Here is a 24333-nt window from a genome sequence, read left to right on the forward strand (position 1 = left end):
CACTTACAAAAAATATATGATAAGTGGTACCGTAAAGGTCAGTAACACTGTTACGGGAGCACCCTAAGAAAGGGAGTGATTAAATCTACATGGCAGAGCTGGGAATGACTGGTTCACAGAGGTGACACCTCAATTAGTCTTACAAGGTTAAGGAAGCATCTGTCTGTCAGACAGAAAAGGAATAGGAGTTTAGACAGATATACCTACCTGTACAAAGAAAGTAAATGGCATGATCCAAAATAATAAGTGGTTCCACGTGGCTAGACTTTGGAATGAGTTGCTTACAATTAACTATTCTGCGAGTATTTAGAAATAAATCCAAGATCTTAAGCCTGGAAGTAACCAAATCAAATATATTTTAGAAGGATAACTCTGCCACTATGGTGGAAAATAAAGTGGAGGGCTAAAAGCAATTGTAAGCAAAGAACTGAATTAGAAATCCACTGAAATACATAGACTGAGCTAAAACAGCCTCAAAAACAAAAGCAAAACTAAAAAGAATTAAGATTTTTTGAGAACAAAAAAGGAATTAGGTACAAGATTAGTAATTATCACGGCAAGGAAAGTATCAGTAGGTAAGAATATAACTTACATTATGTAAAGATATGATGGAAATACTGGCCATAATTATTCCTTGGAAAAACTAAGCAATAAAAGAAAAATGTGATGGTTACTAGAATGGTTTGTATACAAAAATATGTTTTTATAAGGGGGAAAAAAGTACATGCTTAAGGCAAAAGGGAAGAAACCAATACTGGAGGGTACTGAATACTCTAAAAATAAGTTAACTGTGGAAATTTAACTACTTAAGAATCAGAAATAGATGAGGTTGAAGGTGTAAGTTTAAAATATAACTTTATGAGACCTTGTTCTACTGAATAGAAGTACCAATAGGCATAGAGATATATGAAATTTTAAAACTGAGTGGACAAAGTTTGAGAGACCTTGAAGAATAATCACACCAAGGTCAAGATTTTGGCAATGTAACTGAGAGGAGTTCTCGAAAGTTAAGAAAGTTTTGATGAACTTATACATGTGGATGGTTGAGACTCAAGCTGGGTTTCTAAAAATGATTACTTCCAATAAGTTCTTTAATAGGACTGAGGACTGTCTAGATTTAATCCAGGAAAAAAAAATTCTCCCGCATAATGCCCAAGCAGCATAAATCATGAAAAGGCAAGAATTCCTGCCCATACACCACCTCTACAATCCCAGGGTTGATTACATGGATTATTCTGGTCTTCGTCTGGTTTTATAGCATAACTCTAGCCCTTACAGACACAGTAAACTGGACTGAATGTAAGAAAGGGAAGACTTTGCAAAATAAAATGAAAATAATAAAAGGTTTTGGAAGGAAAGCGGCTAAAGAATATAAATAAGGCCATCTATTGATATTTAACAGATGTATTGATTTAATCACATGAAATACAATATTTAACTATTTTGACTTACAAAATGGCATTTCACATAGTTCAAATTAATACTACAAATTGAAATATCTATATAAGAAGGTAAAATGAGCAAATGAGAACTTTAAAACACAAATCTTTAGATTTGTTTACAGACTTAATTTGGTTTGCCAGCATCAATGTTTCACAGCACAAAATACAGACTTAATTTCTTTATAGTAAAAAATACAAGCAGAAATTTTTGCTATTTTCTAACTCAAGAGTAAGACATTTAATGCACTTTAAGGTCAAAATCATAAACCCTCAATAAAATGCCTAGGTATATCCTAAACATCTTAATTAGACCGACAACATAGTAGAATGCATGAATTTGACATAACTGTATTGAAAACAGCAGCTCCAGAATTTCTGCTGGAGATAATGATAAAGCTGTTTTTCATAATTTGATTAAATTTAAAAATAAACTTAACACATTTTCCTCAACATAAATTGATACGGCAAAATGGAATATCAACAACAAATACAGGGCAAGAATAGATACATTTTCATGGGAAAAGGAGGCATTCTAATTAAATATAATTCATAAACCATTTTGACCTATTAGTGTTGAAATTAAGTTATTTATTTTAAAAGATAATTTTCCAGATACAGTAGTTTGCATGAATTATGCAGTATCTTACATAAAGCAATACCATAGTCATTAAAATGTTGATGAATGAAATATTTTTAAAGATGTTAACAAGCCACTTCATCTCTAGCCATGACATGCATAAATGTTTCATTATAGCACTGATAAGTAACAAACGAAAGGTTGAATGGAAGAGGGCATTCCTAAATTCTGCCATTCTTCTTTAACTGTATTTTCTGACATTATAGGAAATATCCCTACAGATCTATATTCGAATAAGCTATTAGTCAAAACTAATAAATTTATACTTGACATTTGCAAATCACCTTGCTCAGACCAATTCCTACTCATTCCTCAATCTTTACTTCCTCTATAAAACCTTCCTTGCTAAAAAACATATTCTTAACTCCAAAACAGCCGTTTATCATGCTCAATTGTGACCTAATTTAAGGGTCTCTTCCCCCACTAAAACTGCATTCATCTAATTTCTTAAGTCACATCCCCACTAGCAAAGTGCCTAGAATGGCAAGCTTTCAATACAAGTTGAATATTTACCTTTTAGATGAAATGAAAGGATAAAGCATAAATTTTTCCCTCTTCACTACATTCTGGTTCCTCCTATGTGCCAAGCAATAAACTTTAGCATAAAGAAGAAAATTATTCACTTCACAATCAAAAGACAATATACTATACTTTCTACATATCTCAAGGAAGAGGTCTAACCATTTTTACAAGATAACTCTCTCAATTTAATGTGATAGGAATGTGTTACAAATACTTTCTTTTAAACTAGAAATTATAACTTTGTTAAGTATAATAATAAAGTTTCATAAAACAAAATGAAAATTAAAAAATTCAGCTTAACTCTAAATTTTAAGCCATACACAAAAGCCAAGAAATTTAATGTGCATCCCTAAGATTAACTATTAGAAAGATGCAATCATTCTGAATATTTTAATGTACTGAATAAGTAAACACACTAGGGTGATAGTAGTTCAGTCACTAACTAACTACACAGCAATTAGATAAGCCCTCTCTGGGACTCATTCCTTATCTATAACATGACAAGAGTTGGCAAATGATCTCCGAAATCTTAAAAGATTTTATTGTTGATTATTGCAAGGTTTTAATTAAATACACAATAGATTGTTGGCACTTACATATTTACCATTTCTAAACCACCATCAAAGCCCGTGATGTGTAGTTATTGCTAACAGGAATGAATAATTATACCTTCCTCATAAGGATTAAATGAGCTAACATTTATAGGCAACCTGAAAGAAAATCACAGCTCCAAGTGAATGTAAAGGAGTACACCTAGCCCACTGTCCAGCATCCTCAACTCAATTAGTGGTTTGCTGGAATTTCTCACAGATTTGTGAATCCAAAAGTTAAACAGTTTTTTGTTTCATTCTGTTTTAATTTATCTCAGATACTCAGTCAATTCTTGTATTAAATGATTCATTCTCTTTATAATCTGAAAAATTTTTTAGTTATTATCAAGAGAAAGAACTATAATGACCGTAAATACTTCTCATATGAATGACTGAGATCCATTAAAAATCAAGAATAAGATGTTAGTTGAAATTAAATTAGAAGTTTTAATCTTAAAGAACCAATGTCTCAGTTAAAGTTATGACTTACAACGAATGTTTTATGAAGCTTTCTTATCTGTCCCTCCTGACTAGAAAACATATTTTTGTTGGAAATTAATTTTAATTCCAATTATCCGGATTCTTTTCTACTTTCTTTTTTGTCTCAAAGATTAGACTAAGAAAAGAATAGTATATTCTTTGGTATATATGAAACATCTGATCTACCTAAACTAAGCTGTCCTGATAAATGAGACAGTGAGACTTCATTGTCCTAATGTTAATTAATCTAATAGGGGAAAGACGGGGGGAGGTAGTGAGCATAAATATGAAAAGAAGTCAAATTCTACTAACAAATTTAACCACTAACAAAAGCAAAACTTTTGAGGAAAAAACATTACAGCTTCTCTTTGAGCAAGACTGTATCTGGAAAAATGATTCTAATCATGAAACACTTATACTTAAACACATATGCCCATAAACCATAAAAAATTGGAACCATTTTCTAACCAATCATTTGTACTCGTCATAAAAATGGCCAGTCTTCTTAAATGATAAAAATACTTAGTAAACATTCAAGTTAATGAAGTTTTGGTGCAGCAGAATTCTCTTTAACGACTTCTTTCAGGAAAGGAAAGCAAAAAACTATCGCATTGCTTTTTCTTTGTGGATTACTGGATTTGGGCAAACACTGGCAATCAACAGGTAAAAGATAACAAAAATCAGCTAAGCACTATGTAAAGGGCAGTCACAGATAACTATATAAAAAAATGAGCAATTCAGATTAATATTCCAAAAAGCTTCTATTACTTATCACAAAGATAAAAATATTAAACTTATTTTAAAAAGAAAAAAACAGCCAGTTTTATAGTGCCTTGTTTATGATGTTAACTGATGACAGTCCATAATCATATATTTATAATACAGAATAGAACGGCTTGTTGAAGTTCCTTTTTCATAAGTCATTCCTACTTGGTGGAGAAAAGTCTCCCTTTCCCTCTCCAATGTCCCTTAATGTTCCCATGTCCTCCCTTCTTCATAATCCAAACCTCTCTACTTACAAGAATTTATTGCACAGACCCATCATCATCATCTAGAGCATCTATTTTTTTCCCTAAAGGATCTTTATGGTAAATAAAGAGGTGAAAGGAATCTGAAGTAACTTGTGACTTACTGCAGCAGTTTCAGAGTGTCTGGCGGCTGAGTAGAAAAGCCATTCATTTGTTAGTGCCATGCACAACAGTATGAGTATTTCATTTAACACTACACAAGATGTAATGTTAGCTTTTAACTAGGTTGGGAAGGATTTTCCAGATATGTAGTAATCACTAATTATAACGTAAATGCTACAGAAAAATGTTTTTGAAATTCAATCCTTTCATAAGTTGAAGTTTATCAAAGATAAACAATAAGAGTGACACAACAGTACAGTGGCCAAACAGCCTAGGTTGAAGTCAAATTCCAATACCCTTAGCTGGATGTTTTTGCATTTTAATTTAAATGAGTTAATATAAATAGAGTAAATATTAATCACTAAGTGAATATGCCTATACAGTTATTGAGGAAAAGTAAAATTCAGTTTTATTGTTTTATCCATCTGACATACTTCTACTTATATATCCTTAAACTCCTAGTCCAATCCTTTGTGAAACCCTTCTTGAACTTAACACAAGTTAAATATTCCCTCCATTGTCTCCTCAATGTACATTCAACTAAATGTACATCAACAATATTCACAAATTCACATTTTCAGAATCACAGAACCTTGAGACAAATTCTAGAGGTCATCTAGTTCTAGTTCAAGCAGACTTTCAATGTCATATATTTATTGTACTTATCCCAAAGTCATTTTAAAAGATATGTGTATATGAGCAGATTGGTTTTTGTAATATCTAAAAAAAATTCTTAAATAAAAATATAAATATAAAATATAAAACATTATCAAAATATCAAAAGCTGAAATTGTTTCAGGTTTTTCTAAATCTTTTGTTTATGTCCAAAACATAAAATATATTTAATCTATTTTAACAACAGAATTACTAAGTCTGTTTTAGGTAAGTAAAGGATATGGATGTAACACCAAGATGTTTTGAGTGAATGAGCTATATTCTCTCAAAAACTGTAATAACTTAAAAGATTAAAAATGTAGTGCAAAAATTCAATCTATCAAATAAATACAAAACCACCTACTATATTTAAAAAAAAAAAAAAAAAACCAACACATTGGTATTATTTCCCTGTTCACTGTTTGGGAAAATGGTAATATATAAGTTTATTGAAAGATTATAAAGATAATATGAGCTTTGTGCCTGATGATACACTAAGTTTTTAGGGTGCAGTTTATAAATATGTATGCATAGGTACCAGGCACATAGTCTGAATGTATATGTAAATTTATATTTGTTCCAATATTATCTCCTCATTGAGGCTTTCCCTGAATACCCTATCTAAAATAACCACTCCAATCTTTTTCTATCTCTTACTGTGCTTTATCTTTCTTTGTTGCATTTACCACAATTAACACATAGTATGTCTCATTTGATTATCAGCAGACTTTCCCAATAAAGCATAAGCTCTGTTAAAGGAAGAATTGTCTGTTTTATAAACAACTATAGCCTTGTTGTCAAAAGCAGTACCTGGCATACAGATGATGCTTATTAAATAATGACTGATTGAACAAATATTTTTGAGCAAAAAGCATGCTTTCTAAATGTCTGGTGAAACAAAAGGTATAGTTACTTCAATCAAAACCAAGAGAATATTCATTTCATCAGAACTGGCAATTTACAGACAAGTTTATTTCTTCAAAGTTCCTTTGGGACAAGTTGTGTTCATTCTTCACTTCATAACATGGGCAAAACCATAGCACAACATTAAAAAAATAACAAATTCTCTCCCATAAATGAACACTTTACAATATCTTCTGATTTTCTAAAATCAATTAAATTTTTTTTAAGCTTTTATCCCAGAGCAAATAAAAGTAACAAATTATTTAAAAAGTGGACCAAAACTCAAAGTATAACTCAGTCTTAAGAATTAAACTTGAATCAACCAAATGCTAACCAAGAAAACAGTCTCTACTATTACTTGAACTAAGCGTTTAGGAAAGAAGTAGTGAATAAGAGAAGTCAGAGGAAAGTTAGAGAATTGAGAAGAAATCCAAATCTCAGCCACTATGTGGTTAACTGATGAAACTCAACCAGAAGCCATCCTTCATGCTACCCATGTCTATTCACCAAGGCAAATCACATTCTGGGCCACAAAACACACAAAGAACAGAAATCATACAATACCTGCCCTCAGATCACAATGGAATTAAACTGGAAAATCCTAAAATACATGGAGGTAAACAACACATTTCTAAATAACACATGGGTCAATAAGGAAATCTCAAGAGAAATTAAAAATATTTTGAAATGAAAACACACGAATTATCAAAATTTATGGGACACAGCAAAAGCAGTGCATACACGGAAATTTATAGAATGCATATATTAAAAAAGATGTCTAAAATCAATCACCTAATGTTCCACCTTAGGAAACTAGAAAAAGCACAAATTAAATCCAAAGTAAGCAAAAGAAAATACTAAGAATTAGAGCAAATATCAATGAAATTGAAAACAAGAAATCAATAGAGAAAATTTAATAAAACCAAAAGCAGTTTTTTTGAAAAGATCAATAAAATCAGTAAGCCTCTAGCCAGAATAACTAAGGAAAAAAGGGAGGGCACAAACAACTAATGTCAGAAATGCAAGAAAGAAATATCACTACACATATCATGGCCATTAAAAGGAATACTATGCACAACTCTATGCCCACAAATTTTATAACCTAGGCAAAATGGACCGATTCCTTGAAAGACACAATTTGCCAAAACTGACAGAAGAAACAGACAATTTGAAAAGGTAGGTATCTATTACAGAAATTGAATCAATAATTAATAACTTTACAAAAGAGAATACACCAGGCCCAGATGGGTTCACTGGAGAATTCTACCAAACAGTTAAGGAAGAAATTATACCAATTGTCTACGATCTCTTTCAGAAAATAGAAGCAGATGGAATACTTCCTAACTAATTCTGTGAGTCCAACATTACCCTAATCCCCAAACCAGGCAAAGGTATCATAAGGATAGATGGATGGATGGACAAAAAGACAGACAAATAAATAAATAAATAGATAGATAAATAAATAAATAAATAAATGAATAAATAAAATAAATAAATGAGTAAATGAATAAATGAATAGATAAATAAATATATAAATACTATAGACCAAAACCTCTAATGAATGTAAATGCAAAAAATCCTAAATGAAATATTAGCAAATCAAATCCAACAATGTATAAAACAAATTATATACCATGGCTAAGTAGGATTTATCCCAGGTATGTGAGGCTAGTTCAACATTCAAAAATCAATCAAAGTAATCCACTACAGCAAACTGAACATGTCTAATTATAACTAAGCACAAAAACCTCTAATATCTTCATCAATGTCTCTAATGTCTACATTAGAATTCTCTCAAAGTGTGGTTTAAGGACCACCAGTTTCAGACTTAACTGTTAAGCTCATTAAAAATAAGATTCTGAAATTCCACCCACCAAAAACGGGGCCCACAAAGGCATTTTTATCAAGCATCACAGGTGAATCCTATGCAAACTCAAATTTGAGAACTAGTGCCCTACTCTACCCCACTTTTCAAAACTCAGTTGAAATCACCTACTACATGACCATTCAGAATTCTTTTCCTCTGTAATCTTGGAGCATATTATATGGATTTCTCTTATAATATTTACTGTATTCTCTTCTCAACAACCCTCTCCACCTTCCAAAAGGAAAACTTTCTCAACTTTAAGGCAGAGGTTTATAATTTTCTTTTTTTCCACAACAGACCATACACAGTTCAATGCCAGCAGTAAAAGTTACCACAAGATGCTATATAGCTAAAACATGCCATGAGATAACCTGCAATTCCAGGAGCTAGCTCTAATCTACTTTTCTTCCACAAATCAGCCTAAAAGGTGGAAAGATTTATTTGATTAAAGTTGGTCTGAAAATTTACTTCAGTAGATTTTCTACAGACTATCCATTTTCAGAACATGAAAGCAAAAAAATTAGAGTGAATACTAAGTATTTTTAGTCTGGATCATGATCCTATTGTTATTTTCTCAAAAAAGAACCTTATTACATGCACAGGCATTTACTGTATTTTGGTCTACATAATGTACCAGAGAATAAGAGAACAAAATGAGGTTAGATCAATTAAAATAAAAATAAAATCAAGGTGTGCCAAGACTTTGCTTTCCATTCTGGAGTAGTATTTAAGACAGTAGTGAAATACTTGGCCAAACACATGGACAAAGATTCCAAGCACTGCCTACATGACATACAAAAAAATGAAAAGAATGATAAAAGAATCAAATTTGAGAAATCAAAACAGCAAAGAACAGTGGAAATCAGACTAAATCTTATTTAATCAGAAACAGGAACCTAGTCTGAAAACAGTCCTGAGTGAAGTCGCAGAATCATAAATATGAGTTAAAGAGTGTTTTAATTCCCAGCAAGTCCCACTTCTCTTATCTAGGAGGAAACTGGAACTCTTATCTAAGTTGGATGATTTTGCGAAACTCATACAACTAATGATGGTGAAAATCTAGGTCTTCTGAGTTCAAGTACTGCATTGTTTTCATTATATCATTAGGCCAAGCAATGTAAAAGTTTTGAATTCAACCAAACCGAATCCTAAACAAAAATCAACACTTATAACTTCACTTAATGGCTAAACTCTTTATTTTGACAGATTCCAAACAATGACCACACTTACATATACAAACATTATCACTTTCATAGCTGAGAAAGCTAAAGCAGAGTTAAGTAACTTAGAAATATAAGCAATACCAGAATGGAGTCAACTACCTGGTCCCTGGTGACATTCTCTAGGTGATAGCCTCCTAAGTGACACTTTGAGAAACAGCATGAGTTCATCTTACCTTAAAACAAAACTATATTTTGAGTTATCAGGGGAGAGGAATTCTACTTTTAGTATTACAGAATTCTGGGAATAAGTTCACATGCAGCTTCTCTGTGACTATTATGAATTCAAGGATTTCAATACACTCTATCTTCAGCTTTTCTGACCAAGAAGTCAAAAACTGAGCTTAACTTTAATAAGTGTGTATCTGTGTTTTAGTCTAGACAATGCCAAACTATTGTTATCTTACACAAATCTCTGCCTATTTCTAATCCTTAGGTTCTTCCTTCTGTAAAACTGGTGTTTGGAGGGAGGGAAGGGAGTAGTTAGGCTAATTTTTATCTCTGGTTCCTTCCCGTTCTATTCTTCTATGGTATCTGATTTCATTGATACAAAAGGAAAAAAATAATTCAGTAAATAAACAAATTGTATTATTCACTGAAGTTAAAACAAACACAATGCTGAAAAGGGTTATAGGTTAGTAGTCATAGCATAGTAAAGTGCACTAGGAACCACATTATTTGGAGGTTCTTTTGTTTCACGTTGTTTCTAAAAGTCATACAAAGGCCAATCATCGTACACGATAAAGGGACGATGTCAACAGGTGGTACTAAAAGAGTATGGCAAACTAAAGCTAAATTCTACGAAGACTCCCCTCCAGGAGATTTTAAATATTTTATATAGTCAAGTAACTGACAGTGTTGAATTTTACCAGAGTCCTGTGATCTGGGAAAACAGCAAAGGTTAAGAAATCCACCCCCTCCCTCTTCAGTGTTTTGGAAAAGACTTATTGCAAAGAACCACTGATCCCCATAGGTCTTGGATAAGACTCACCGATGGCCCCTTGTTTACTTATGAAAAGGCCAGGCACAAATCTGCAATTTCATATTCTTTGCTTCATAAGTGACTAGCTCAACTGCTTGTTCCCACAGATCAATCGCAAGAAAATGTTACCCAATTCAGGTTAAGATCCTCTTCTCCCACCCAGGTCCCTGAACTTTGGCCAACCCTCAGTCTGAAAATACATATATCTCTTCCTTAACAGCTCCTCTCCAGAATAGGCTGGCCTGAGGGTAAGACAATCTCTAATGTACTACTTACTGTCCATCAGAAATTAAATAGAACCCTTTAATTTCACTTCCCTACACCCGGTACTTTTTAACCTAGTTTACTCCTCCCTATAAAAGAAAAAACCTTTCTGCCTAACCTTTGAGACTCTTGCAGATCTAATGGTCAGGGCATCCTCTCTACTGTAATAGTTCCTTTCCTCACGCTCTATATTCCTTCCGAATAAAGTCTTTCCTTCCTAAGTCCAGAATTTTTATTTGACACCCTTTCCAATTCCAAAACGGCTGAGTTTGAAAGATAAGCTGACCTTGCCGTTGAAGTGACAGGTGTTGATCCTTTACAAGAAAGGGTCCGTTGTCTGCCTGGAAAACCTAAAGGCATTTCTAAGATTTGAAGTTTTTGACCACAGCTCTGCAGCTAAGGAGGGAAGGGAGAAGAAAATCAACCCGGCAAGGTCAACTCTGGGACCACCTGGCGCCACGAGCTGTACACAGTGAATGGGCCACCAACATTTTGGCTACGTACTCCTGGACAGAACTCGCAGTTGGGCAGGATACATGCCGCTTTCTCAGAAGCCCAAGCGCTCCAGCGCTCCAAGGCAATTGGTGGGTCCTGGCCTGCGGGTCATCCCATTGCTCCCTCCCGCTCCATCCTCAGCTGGGCACCCGACCGGCTCCCTTCACAGGACCGACCTCCCGGCCCCTTCCTCCCCACTGCTGTTACTCCAGCCCTCACAGGACTCACCATGGCGTCAAGGACAGGTTGTGGACCAGACGACCTAGAGTCACCGGGGCAGTCCTGGTCCTCCGCTCCCCGCCCTGCAGCGGGGAAGCTCTAAACAACGCGAGGGAGACAGTCTTCCGGCTGTGCCGGAAGTCCTGCCTGCGCGGGACAGGAAGTCCCTCCCCTCTCCTAAACGCCAGCGACCTCACGCCACGCAGAGGTGAGAATACGCAAGACGTCTTCTACTGCCACTTCCGCGGGTGCTAGGTTAGAGGCTGGGGGCGGTACTGACCTTGAGAGCGCGTGGGGGAGGCGCAGGCGCAGCACAGGTAGGTGGGCGGGAGGCGCGTGGTTGCGGCGCCTGCGAGGATCCTGAGGTAGGTTGGGTGGTTTGGGCAGGAGCGCATCCTCACCGTGGGAGGTGATGGAGGCTCAGGTTGGTGAATGCAGTAGGAGCCGACCCCAGACGCAGCAGATTTAGTGAGGGAGGAAAACCTCATTTAGGCCGTGCTCGTGCTGAGACAGCACAGTACTTGACTCAGCTCAGTCACGTCCTTTCTCTTTTTACCTCCTCGTTTTCTCGCTAGCGCTAAGAAACTACAGGTCTCCACAGATCTGTCTCCCTGTCTTTGCTTCCTCCAGCCCTACCCTTCATCAGGGCAGTGGGATTTGATCGTGCGAAGTTTCTTCATTATTCACAGATACCAACTGAAGCTAAATGAACATCTATCAAGAGCAGAGAAACCAGGAAGAGAATTCTACCTATTTAATACGTTACAGTATGGATGATTTCCTTTTAGTTTAAAAAATATATATCATCAGCTGGAAGAAAGTAAAACTCCCATATACCTCTTAATTTTGCTTTTTTTTTTTTCCTCCAAAATCTGTACCCATCAACTCTGCGTTTTATGGCACTAGTAAGACATGGTACTGGAAGCAGGCTGGAAATGGATGTATGGACCCCCTTAATTCCAGAAATTAATCTCGCACCTTGAGGATCCTTGCTTAAGTCCAGACTGTATTAGCAGTTTCATCTGTGGGAATCGCTTTTTGCCATAGTGTCTAGTTTTGTCATAAAGCTGGAATTGGGAAGGGACTAAGAAGCTTCAGAACGTTGGCCAGGTAGAGGTGGCTATAGATCTTATGTCTGATGCTCCTCATCAGACTACCTGGAGAGCATGATATCTAAGCCATAAATGGTCGAAAGACCCTGGGAATGCGAGTTCTGAGCCATCCCAAAGAAGCATGCAGGGGGCAGTTGCTTTACATTAGAAAAGGTGCTAGAAACTGAGTGTATGGATGGTTTTTACTTTGAATTTTGATTTTTGGGCAGATGAATAGCATAACAATTAGAGAAGATATAGAAATCATTGGTAACAGCTAGGGATGGGTTGGGGCTTTGAAATAGTTTGTGAAACATCCTGCTGTGGATGAATCCAGAACATCCCTGAGGGATCTACTAATGCTTTAGACAAGCCCCAGGGCATCTACAGATGGTAAGTGTGGTAGAGAGGGATTGGCATTGTCTGCTGGCGTAGATCTGTGGGAAACATCTGCTATCCTTGAGGAAGAAAAGGTGCAGAAGGAACGTGGCTATCAGTCTGTCATGACAACACATCTTGTGAAGTCTTACTCCTTTCATATGTGACGCTGTGGTACTTAATCTGTCCCAAATCTGGCAGCCTCATTGAGGTTCACAAAGCATCTCCTCTTAAGTGACAGTAAGACTGGTATTATCATCAGGATGGAATCCATTCCTGCCAGAGTAAAACGAGGAAAAGAAATCACAGTATTTGTTATCTCCCTATTATTTTTTATGAATCATCGCATTCTGTGTCCCTTATTTGGTGTATGGCAAGTTGATAACCTTTGGTTAATATCTTTTAATATTCTTATTTCCATTACAGTGTAAAAAGTCTGTTATAAATAATTTTTTTAAAGATTGAAATGCATACAATATGTGTGCTAAGACAGCATTTCCCAGGGTTTTTTTTTTTTTATCCAACAGAATATAGTGTATTGGTTACATGCCTTGAACTGGAAGGATTTACCTATTTCTATTACTTAAAATAGATAAGAGTCTTTGATAAAAATATAAAGGAAGGGGAGAATTATGAAGGGAATAAAATATGTGGATGATTGAGATTAACAAGAAATCCGGTAGTTTTTGGCAAGAAAGATAGGAGTCCAGTCTTTGATAAAAGTCTTGATTGCTTACTGTTAGGGTTTTGTGATGAAAGCTTCCTGGTGAGAACTGTTCTCAAATACTACTTAAGAACACCAACAAAAAGTTACCTCCTCCAACACATGCACCAACCTGGAACATTTTCAACCATTAAGACGGATCACTTTTTCCAAGTTCTGCTCTATATTCTTTGTAAAATGTTTTTCTCATCAGCTCCTCCTCCTAAGAAATTTCCACTATTTTTTCTTACCTCTAATAAATATTATTATAGGCTTTCTTTTATAGTGCCTTTGTTATTCCCCTCACCAATGTATATTGTTTTCCTAATTAGACATAAATGCCTGGAGAGCTGGGACCTTCTTTTTGTTTTATCTGCCCCCATCCCATTAAGAAATACCATTTAAATGAATGTTGTAGACAAAATGTTAGTCGTAGCAACAATTAGGTAAAAAATTAGGAACAATCTTTAACAATTAGAAATTGGTCAAATTATATCGTATGTATTTAGTGAAATATATTATAGCTATTTTTAAAAAGCCGTAAGACTAGTATTTCTAATGTTTGGAAAATGTTTGTTTTCCAAGTTAAAAAAGTAGGATACAAAATTGTAACCAGTACAATTGCTTTGATGTGAAAAAAATCCTAAGCATAGAACAAAGAATTAAAAAGGAAGTAGCCAAAATATATCAATCACCATTCCTGGAATTACCACTCTTAAAACAACCTATCTGTAAGGGGGTAATTTTTTAAAAATTTATTTTCTTTTACTTAAGAATGGACGAAAAGAGCTTTTTAAAAAATAATTATTTATACTTTGTAATATGCACCTGTATCACTCTAATCTTTCTAATATGAAACAAACAAACATTCTTCAGAAGCATATTGCAGCCCTTTAATAATTCAGTGGCTTTCCTCCAAACCTTCCCTTTTTTTACATGGTACCATAGTTATATCTAGGACTATACCACATATCTGATTAACTGATGAAATAACTCTTGCAAATTTTACACAAATTACATAATTTGTGTAATTTCAAGGATCACAAACATAAATAATGAGATCTTGATATTATTTGATACCTTTGGTGTTAGGAAAATCTTAAAACAACTACCACCAACTGCAGAAAACATACAAAACCATAAGGAACTACCTATCTATTTAAAACCTAAATTAGCTTTATTCATTCATTAAATATTTATTGAGTATCTACTCATCCGAGTCACTGTTCTAGACTTGGGGAAACAGTAGTATTTAGAACAGACATGGTCCCTACTAGCAGAGAATTTACATTTTAGTGGTAATAGACCATAAATAAATAAGCAATGAAAATATAGGGTGGTAATAGTGCTGGACAGAAAATAGATAATTGTTTGAGATTAGGTAATTTAAGAAAACGTCTAAGAAAGTGCCATGTAAGCTACTGTTTGACAGGAGAATCCAGCTTTGCCAAAATATGCTAATCCATTGCTTGAAGAGGGTACAATAATACAAAACCCTAAGACATGAACTAGCTTGAATATTTCAGGACTTTTGTGCCACAAAGACAAGATTACATTAGGGTTATTTAGTAAAATGTTTTTTAAGACTTTGGGAGGACTACGCTAGAAGCAAAACATCCAAATCAACCATAAATCAAGATAATATACTTAATGAATATTGCTCCTTGAATCCATATTTCATTTCATGTCCTGTCTCTTCTGCCTGTAAATGCTTTAATAAAAGATGGTTTTTGAAGGAAAGACACAAATAAGCCATATATAAGCATTTTTTTCAGATAGCTGAGTAAGATTTAACAAGATGCATCTTGGAAAGTGTCCATAGAAGTCTATAAGCAGAAAATTTAAATATTCAGGAATATTTAATTTAAATATTCAGAAAGTATGAATGAAGAAATCACAAAGAGAAGTATTAAAATTTAAATATTCAAATCCAAATGATGTAGACACTTTTGATTATCAAAATAGCACACAATTCGGTTTTAGAATTTAATACTGGAAAACGCAGTGAAACATGCACTAATATGGAATAGTGACAACAGCATGACAGAAAAGAATGAGAACTGGAAAGTTTATTTTACCTACAAATTCATCTTCTAGAAATCTATTTTAAGGAAGAAACCTATTTTATAAATACAATGCATTAAATGTTCATTCTGATTATATACTTATAAAAAAAAATTAGGGTCTAATTGTTTACCACAAAAAAAAGTTTCAGACAACAGCAGACTTCATAATTTACTAGACACAGGTTGTAATATAATTATGCTTAATATGTTTGAAAAAATAAAAGATCAGTCTTTTTAACTCCATGAATTAGTTAGAAACTTTTTTCACCTTCTTAGCCATCTTCTCAAGAATCAGCTGATACCTCAGAGAAAAAGCTATCATAAGTGATGGGTTCAACAGCTCTGGTTTTTTCTTTTTCTAGATTTTCCACTGCTTCATTAGGTCTCTAACACCTTCAGATTTTTGTTTTATCTTTTGTCCAGCCTTTCTAGTTCTCAGGAGGACTAGTCTCAGTTACCTAGTCCATCATTACTAAAAATAGAAATAAAAAAAATAATTTAAGTACACAGAAAATGTTTACAAAATTTAATGATAAAAAGTCTTTCAAAATTTCAAAGGATTGGTGTCATTTAGGTCACATTTTCTATTTGCAGTATAATTAAGTTAGAAATCCAGAAATCTAGAAACCTCACGTATAGTTAATGAAATGAGTGAAACAGAAACAAATATTCAACACAGAGGGACAACAAAGTCAAAGTTGTATCTTTTAGTACATATTGGCAGATATATAAACTCACAGGGCTGTAAACTACGGCATAGGGAATATAGTCAATAATAATATATATGGTGTCAAATGGGTACTAGACTTATTGGAGTGATCACTTTGTAAAGTACATAAATGTCTAATCACTGTGTTGTACACCTGAAAGTAATATTGTATGCCAATGGTAATTTTAAAAAAAATGTTATAATACTAACATTAATAAATCTTGGAAAAGGTTACTCAAGAAATACACAAAGTATTAGAAATGAAAATGAGTTCATTGAAGTGCTGTAAAAATTGAGATATCATTAACAATTTTTTATAATATAAAAGCATAAATGATATAGTTTCCAGGTAAGTATAACTTTTCAAAAGTCACTTAAGATGAAATAGAAAATATAAATGTTCTGATTACTATGTAAGAGATTGAATCAGTAGAAATTTTTCAAAAAAGAAAACGTTGCCCACAGAGTTTTGCCAAACATTCAAAGAATAAATTATTTTACACAAACCATTCCAAAGTACAGGAAAGAGAAAACAAACTTTTATTCATTTTAATAGGCTTCTTGACATTAAAACTTGATAAGGACAGTAAGAGAGTCCAATCATATTCACAAAGATAGAGGCAAAAATCCTAAATAGCAAGCAGAACCCAGAAAATATATTAAAAAGTTAACAAAACATGATTAGGTTTAATTTGACCCAGGAATGTATTTTAGCATGTTAAAAGGTTAAGAGAGAAAAACCATAAGCTGTAGAAAAAATTAACAGACATGGATAATACCTTTTGCCAAAGTAGAATTATACAGAACTTTCTTAATTCAATAAAACCTACAACAAATATTTCAAAATGAAATTTTGAAGCAGCCTCTTAGAATGAGGAACAAGTGCCCTATTGGAGCTACTGGCTAGCATTGTAAGGTAATAAAAACAAAGGATATAAAGATTGGAAATGAAGAAACATAATTTACAGATTAATGATTAAAATAAGAGAGCCACAAGGATTCTGGATATGCCAGTATAAAGTGAATTGCATTTCTCTCCAGCAGAAATAAATTGTTAGAAAATGATTTTTTATTGATAGCATTTACTATATCATTTAAAAAATATGAATTACATAAGAGTAAATTAAAAAATATAGAAGACCTTTAAGGGGGAAAAAAATCACAAAACATTATCGACTATCATTAAAGAATGTTAAAAAAAAAAAAATACACCATAGTCAAGTATTAAGAGACTCCAGAGTTAAGATGGCAGTTCTTCCCTACACAATGAAAGCAATAATAATAAAAAATCAAAATGACTTTTTGCAGAAACCTGACCATCTACATGAAAGGGCAAAGGGTCAAGTATTTCAAGATATTCCAGAAGTAGAAAATTTAAAATAGAATTGACTAGTCAGATAGCAAGAATTATTTTTAATTTGTATTAAGTGTTCATGGTAGTCAAAAGGTGGAAACAGCACAAATGTCCATCAGCAGATCAAAGGATAATCAAAATGTATATTCATACAGTGGAATATTATTTGACTACAAAAAGGAATGAAGTATTGATACCTGCTGTAATGTGGACGAACCTTAAAAACATGCTAAGTAAAAGCCAGTCACAAAAAAGCACACATTACATGGTTCTATTCATGTGAACCATTCACAATAGGAAATCTATAGAGATAGTAGATTAGTGATTGCTTAGGGATGGTGAGGCTTAGGAAGATAGGAGCATAGAGTAGTGACAGCTAAAAGATATAGGATTTCTTTTTGAGGTGAGAATTTTCTAAAATTGTGATGGTTGCATATAAGTGAATATACTAAAAGGCATCCATTCTACACTTTAAATGGGTAAATTGTATAGTTTGTGTATTATACCTCAATAAATCTATTAAAGCTGCAGTTACTAGGATAGTGTGATATTGTTTTAGGGATAAAAGAATTGATTTATGCTGGAATACAAGCCTAGAAATAAATGTACCCTTATCAGGAATCTTGATTTAAAACAGAGATGGCATTGGAGGCCCGTGAGAAAAACAAGAGCATTTCAATAAATGTTGCCGGATATCCATATGGAAGAAAATGAAATTGTACCTTCCTACTTAACATGATACAGAAAAATAAATTTCAGGCGAATTAAAGATTTAAATGTGAAACAAAACCTGTTAAACCTTCAGAAGACAAGGTAGCAAGATATCTTTATGATCTTATGGTAGAAAGATATAGAAATGCAAATTCTATAAAGAAAAAAGTATTATTCAAATACATTAAAAGCCTTTGTTCAAAAGATACCACAAGCCCTTGGAGTAGTAATTGATTTCAGTTAGGCACAGGAATTGTATTGAGCTTGTAACATTTTGTTGTGCAAGACAGCAAGGAGTCTATCATGGACTACTGGGATCATGTCAAATGGACTCAGGAGACAACCAAAAAGCATCCCACTTGCCAAAGTTGGGACAATTTGAGTATTGATAAGGACATATAGATTCATTGAAATTCTGAAATCCACCTGAGCACAGGTTGCAGCATATCAAATGCAATGGATTGGAACATAGCAAATTTTAGATGTATTTAAATCTATGAGTTCATAATGGTAGTAAAATTAACAAAAAGCATCTAGTGGTCAACAGTGGAGGATGCTATGGAAGCAACTAATTAATTTGAAAACCAGTAAAAAAAAAAAAAAATCAGTATTTGTCCTGCCTTTTCTATATGAATTGTACCAAATGTAACCAAATAGTAAATGAGAGGAAGCTCTGTATAGACATGTATTAATAAATTAAGGAGAGACAGAAAATTGCCATTTTGAGATTCATAATGAATAAATGTGTTTATCATTTCATAGCAACAGCTGCTAACATGACAAGGAAACTATATATCACTTAAAGAAAAAACACACCATCACTTATTTAAAAATCTTGCCAAAAAAAAAAAAAAAAAATTGAACCTGATAGTAGGAAATATAGAAAACATGTTACACACCATGGTTATGCAATCAGGAAAATTCAATCTATGGAAAATCATGGGATAAATTAACTTCAACAAATATGTTGCAGGAGAGAGAAAGAAGATGGAGAAAACTGTAGATTAAAAGAGGCTCACTAAATGCATATGAAGCAATGTGTGAACTTATATTAGTTACGTATTGCAATATAACAAATTACCCCAAGACTAAACAGCTTAAAACTAAAAATATTTATCTCATAGATTCCTGGGTCAGGAATCCAGGAGTAGCTTAGCTAGATATTCTGGCCCAGGATCTTACGAGTTTTTGATCAAACTGTTGGCTGAGTTACAGTCTTCTGACTGCTTGGTAGGGATAGAAGATCCAGTTCCAAGATGAGTTACTCACAGAATTTCCTGAATGTCCTTACAACATGGCACCTGGCTTTCCCCAGAGCAAGTGCTCTCTCAAAGTGATATATCGTTCCTTCCATATTCTGTTAGTCCCACGGATGATCCCTGATACAGTGTGGGAGGGGAATACACAAAAGTATGAATACCGGGAGACTGGCTACTACATTCACATACCAGATGCACATTCTCCCCTTATGCAAAATACACTCACCCACTCCCAAAGTTCTCTAAAACTCTCATCCCATTAGAGCGGTAGCTAAAAGTCTAGAAATCTAGATTAGGTACAGGTATGGGTGAGGCTTTTCAGGTGTACTTCCATAAGCACAGCATCTTAAATAGAGTTCCTCTTACTCTGAAGACCTGTAAACTAAAGGCACACGGTATCTACCTTCACACACCAAATATAAATTGGGTAAGATAGACATATTTTAAAAGGGAGTGGGGTAGAATGAGGCACAAAAGTTCACAGAAATTCTGAAATCCACATGGGCACAGGTTGGCAGTTTCTTGATTAAGATTCAGGGCTGAAGAGTGATTCTCCATAGCTCTTAACTCTGCCTCTGGTCTCTTGGATCCACCCACTGGATCACCCTTCCTTTTCCATGTTTACAGCTGTGCAGTTCTCTCTGCCTGTAGAAGTTTGGATGTCCAAAGCTTCTTTTCATTTGGTGCTCTGTCCCTTTCTGTCCAGGCTGGCAAACAGCCTGCTAATATAATTCTCGTTTAAAAGTCTCTTTAAAATTGTATTCTTCTAATATAATTCTCTTAAAAACTTTGTGGGTCTCCTATGAATTTTATTTGAGTTCACACTATTAGACAAAGCAACACCCATAAATCTTTTCCACATAAACCCTTTTTCTACCTTGGGCTTTTGATGCACCACACCCTTAAACTTCTTAGAAGCCCTGTAATTTGATTAAGATGTTGTGGGGTACACCTTTTATGTCTGAATAAAAATACTCTGAGGCACCGCATTAGATCTTTCTGAGGTCCTAAAGGGCTTTACAACTACACTCTCAACTTCATATTTTCCTGTGAATGTGCTGGATTTGTTCTTTGTTCTGAGCCATTTTCTAATTTTACATCATTTGTCACCTAGAGAGGCTGGAAATCTTCAAATCTCACAAGTTCTGGCTCCTTTTTAACAATCCTTCAACTTTTCTCTTACATTTTTATTATAAGCAGCAAGAAGAAAACAGGTGACATCTTTAACATTCTGGCATGAAGTCTCCTTAGCTTAATCACTGGTTTATTAGGCATATTTTCTACTTTGCACATAACCCCAGGTGACAAATTTGCTAAGCTTTCTGCCACTTTCCTACATTTCCAGTAAAACATTTCTAATCTATTAAGACCTCATCTGCAGCCTCAATGTTAGCATACATCTACAGACAATTTATTTAAAGCTCTTCAAATTTACTAATACTCTCCAAGTCTTTTCACCTGCCCTCAGCCACTTACACAAAGCCACTCTCATTTTAGGTTTTCGTATGTCATCATGCCACTTTAAGTACCAAATTTTTATTTTCTACTACTTTATAACTACCTCCAAAACATAGTATTTAAAGCAGTGAACATTTACATCTCATGTAATATCTAAAGTCAAAAATTCAGGAGCAGCTGAGCTGAGTAGTTCTAGCTCAGGGTCTCACCTAGCCTCAAAAGTGGCATACCATCCCGCAAGTATATGACCAGCAGATTGATCACATGTACCAACCAACATATAGTGTGAGAGAGGATTACACAAGGTGTGAATACCAGGCAGTGGAAATTGTTGGGTGCCATTTTGGACCAGCTATTACAGGACTTTATCTGGATCATGATTCAAACAAACTTAAAATTCTTTTTATGATAATTAGCAATTTGAATGCATATTGAATATTTGATGATATTATGGAATTATTGTAAATTATTTCTTGTATTATAATAGTAATTTTTAAAGAGTCTATCTTTTAGAGGTACATATTAAAATATTTCAAGGTGTAATGATATAATGTCTCACATATACTTCAGAATAATCAGACATGGGGAAAATCTGGGTGATAGTTAAATGGGACTTCATTCCGCATACATTTGTATATTTTTAATGATTTCTATAATAAAAAGTAAAAACAGAAAGACCATAAGGAGATTAGAAGATAAGCCACAAGTTGGGAGATTTTTATAATCCATGTTACTAGCAAGAGGATTAGTATTTAGATTGTCTAAAGAACTACTATAATTTTAATTTTTTTAAAAAAGATAGATAATGCTCTCCACATCTCCCACTCAAACAGGCAATTCATAGAAGAAAAAACCTAAAGAGATACTCAACCACAGGAAATAGCACTTTGTGGCCACCACATACACAAAAATTTGAGGGGCTGACAGTATCACCAGAACAATATGCTGGTGGGAGTATAAGTTGATATAATCAATTTGGAAAACAATTTGGCATTATCTAGTAAACTTGAAGATGCACATGTTCTATGGCCCAGGAGAAATATGTACCAGGATCTAAAGCAAGAAAATTTATAACTATTATTTAAACAGTAAAAATTGGAAACAACTGCCTATCAACAGTAGAGTGGTTAAATACATTGTTTATACTTTACAGTTGAAGAAGACAATGGAAAAAAATGAATTACAAATCCATGGACATGGATGAATCTAACAATGTTGAGCAACATAGCAATTCACAAAAGAATTTTACAGTAGGATTCTACTTCTATAAATTAAAGAACCAATAAAGGAAACAATATTTTATTGAAGGGTATGAACATGATAAATCTATAAATTCAAGCAAAGAATGATAAACATAAAATGAATGTAGTGATTTTCTCTAGCTGCCAAAAGAAGGGCCTAGAATAAGGAAGGAGCACATAAGGACTATAAAAGTAGGGTAATTATGCATGTTGGTTTAGTCAGAACAATCCTGGTTTGCCTATTTTCCTGATATAATAATAACACTCTTTTGTTCTCTAAAGTGTCCTGGTTTGGATAATAAATTATATGTTCTTCCTTTTTAAAGTAATTTTTTCCCTTCAATCTGGATGGAGGGCATATGGATATTCATTGTATCATTCTTCCTTATATCACACAGATATTTTACAAATATTTATTTGAAACTAATCAATATTTGATAATGTAATTTTAAGTTTTAGCCTGTGACAGCATAGTAAAAAAAAAAAATATGTATGTTCGATAAATGTAAATATGATTTGAATGAAACCTTTTTGTGGGTGGATGTGGAGATAAATAACATGCTATGTAACTGGCATTATGTTAAGCCCTTTACAGTTATTACTTCATCTTCATTGCAAGGCTTTTAGGTAGGTATTATTATCTCCATTTTACACATGAAGAACCTAAGGCACAAAAAGTATACATAACTTAGCCAAAGTCATACCATAAGTGACAGGGCAAAATTTGAATCCAAGCAATGTGACACCAGACTACATGCTCTTAACCATAATGCTACAGTCCATAATAGACATTCTTAATCTTCTTTGTACCATGAATCCCTTTAGGAATCTTCTGAAGCCAATGAAGTCCCTTTTATGAATCATGTTTTTCAATGCATAAATTATGCATAAGATTATAAATGAAACCATTTATAATAAAATATAGTAATCAAGATAGTCAACAAAAATGTGCTATTTATATGCTTCGTTAAATGTGCTATACATATGCTTTTTGATTTTTTATGGATCAAATAAAATCTAGCAGAGGATCTAGTAATATCTATAATTTTAAAATCATGAACACCAATTGTATCTTGAGATTTCTCCAACTCCAGTAATGTAATGGACAAATATCTGTGATTTTTATGGGTGAAAAAGTTACCAATACTTTTAATAACACTGTGGTTTGTTACCTATGTTCACAATTAAAAGAAATGCTAAATTTTACTCACAGTTAGCAAAAATTAAGATGTAATTTTTTTCTCATTGAAATTTACAGTCCTTTGTCTTATGACCTTAATTCATAGACCTTTTCACATATATTTTACTTTACAGAGGTCATATTCCCCACCCTACTTCCCACGTTCTGGTTTGGAGTTATATTCAAAATGAAATACACAAATAAATTAGTTTATTGGAAATAAAAATATTTCTCCATGTGGCCAACTTGAGTCGGGGATCAGAAACAGGAATGTGTTACAATGACAAGATGTACATGTAGATAATGGGATAATTGAAACTGCTTTAGAGTATGCTGAGAGTTTTAAAGCTGGTTCCAAACATTCACACTGCACATGCAATTATTCATAAAAGAATTTGTTATTGCTACCACAGTGCACTGCAATATACTATTTGTCAATACCTGTAGCAATGCAAAAATCAAAAAAGAAACCAGAAAGCTAGACACCTTTTAAAAGTGTTATTGGGCTAAAAGAAGAACATCAGACAAGTTTTTGATTTGCCTTTCTCATGATTTGATGTCCCAGCAGAGCAACTGAGGAACCTAATTCTGACCAACAAGGAGAAATTGCTTGGCTAATTGGAAGTGACAGAAACCTTGGGAGAAAACAACCACATACCAAGGATAATTATAAGAAGGTAACATGGGCTCTAAAGGATAGTGTCAAGAAATCCAAAGCCCCCAAATGAGGTGAGACTTGCAAAAAATGCTAAGACAGGACAAAGAATGGGCTTTTAAA

At 33.8% G+C, this 24333-nt stretch overlaps 1 protein-coding gene and 1 long non-coding RNA gene across 9 annotated transcripts in view; one reads left to right on the plus strand and one right to left on the minus strand.

Moving 5' to 3' along the window:
* The window catches only part of TMEM161B (transmembrane protein 161B), a 63557-nt gene extending 52004 nt beyond the window's left edge, over nucleotides 1–11553 (minus strand). Inside the window, exons 1-2 of one of the 3 annotated variants that reach the window (XM_039875022.1) lie at nucleotides 11415–11546; nucleotides 10978–11087 (exon numbers count right to left, since the gene is read on the minus strand). Coding sequence is in view for 1 of the 3 variants with exons in the window: in XM_039875021.1 (XP_039730955.1) it covers nucleotides 11415–11417 (3 nt within the window). In the remaining 2 variants the exon portion in view is untranslated. Of the gene's footprint in view, nucleotides 1–10977; nucleotides 11088–11414 lie in introns of all 3 variants that reach the window. The other 2 variants (XM_039875021.1, XM_039875024.1) reach the window with 2 other exon arrangements.
* The window catches only part of LOC120612510 (uncharacterized), a 46520-nt gene continuing 33668 nt past the window's right edge, over nucleotides 11482–24333 (plus strand). Inside the window, exons 1-2 of one of the 6 annotated variants that reach the window (XR_005655462.1) lie at nucleotides 11482–11613; nucleotides 24121–24284. This is a non-coding gene — a long non-coding RNA (uncharacterized LOC120612510). The other 5 variants (XR_005655461.1, XR_005655457.1, XR_005655458.1 and 2 more) reach the window with 5 other exon arrangements.

The sequence above is a fragment of the Pteropus medius genome, unplaced genomic scaffold (genome assembly GCF_902729225.1).
Source record: "Pteropus medius unplaced genomic scaffold, Ma_sr-lr_union100, whole genome shotgun sequence".
Lineage (NCBI taxonomy): Eukaryota > Metazoa > Chordata > Mammalia > Chiroptera > Pteropodidae > Pteropus > Pteropus medius.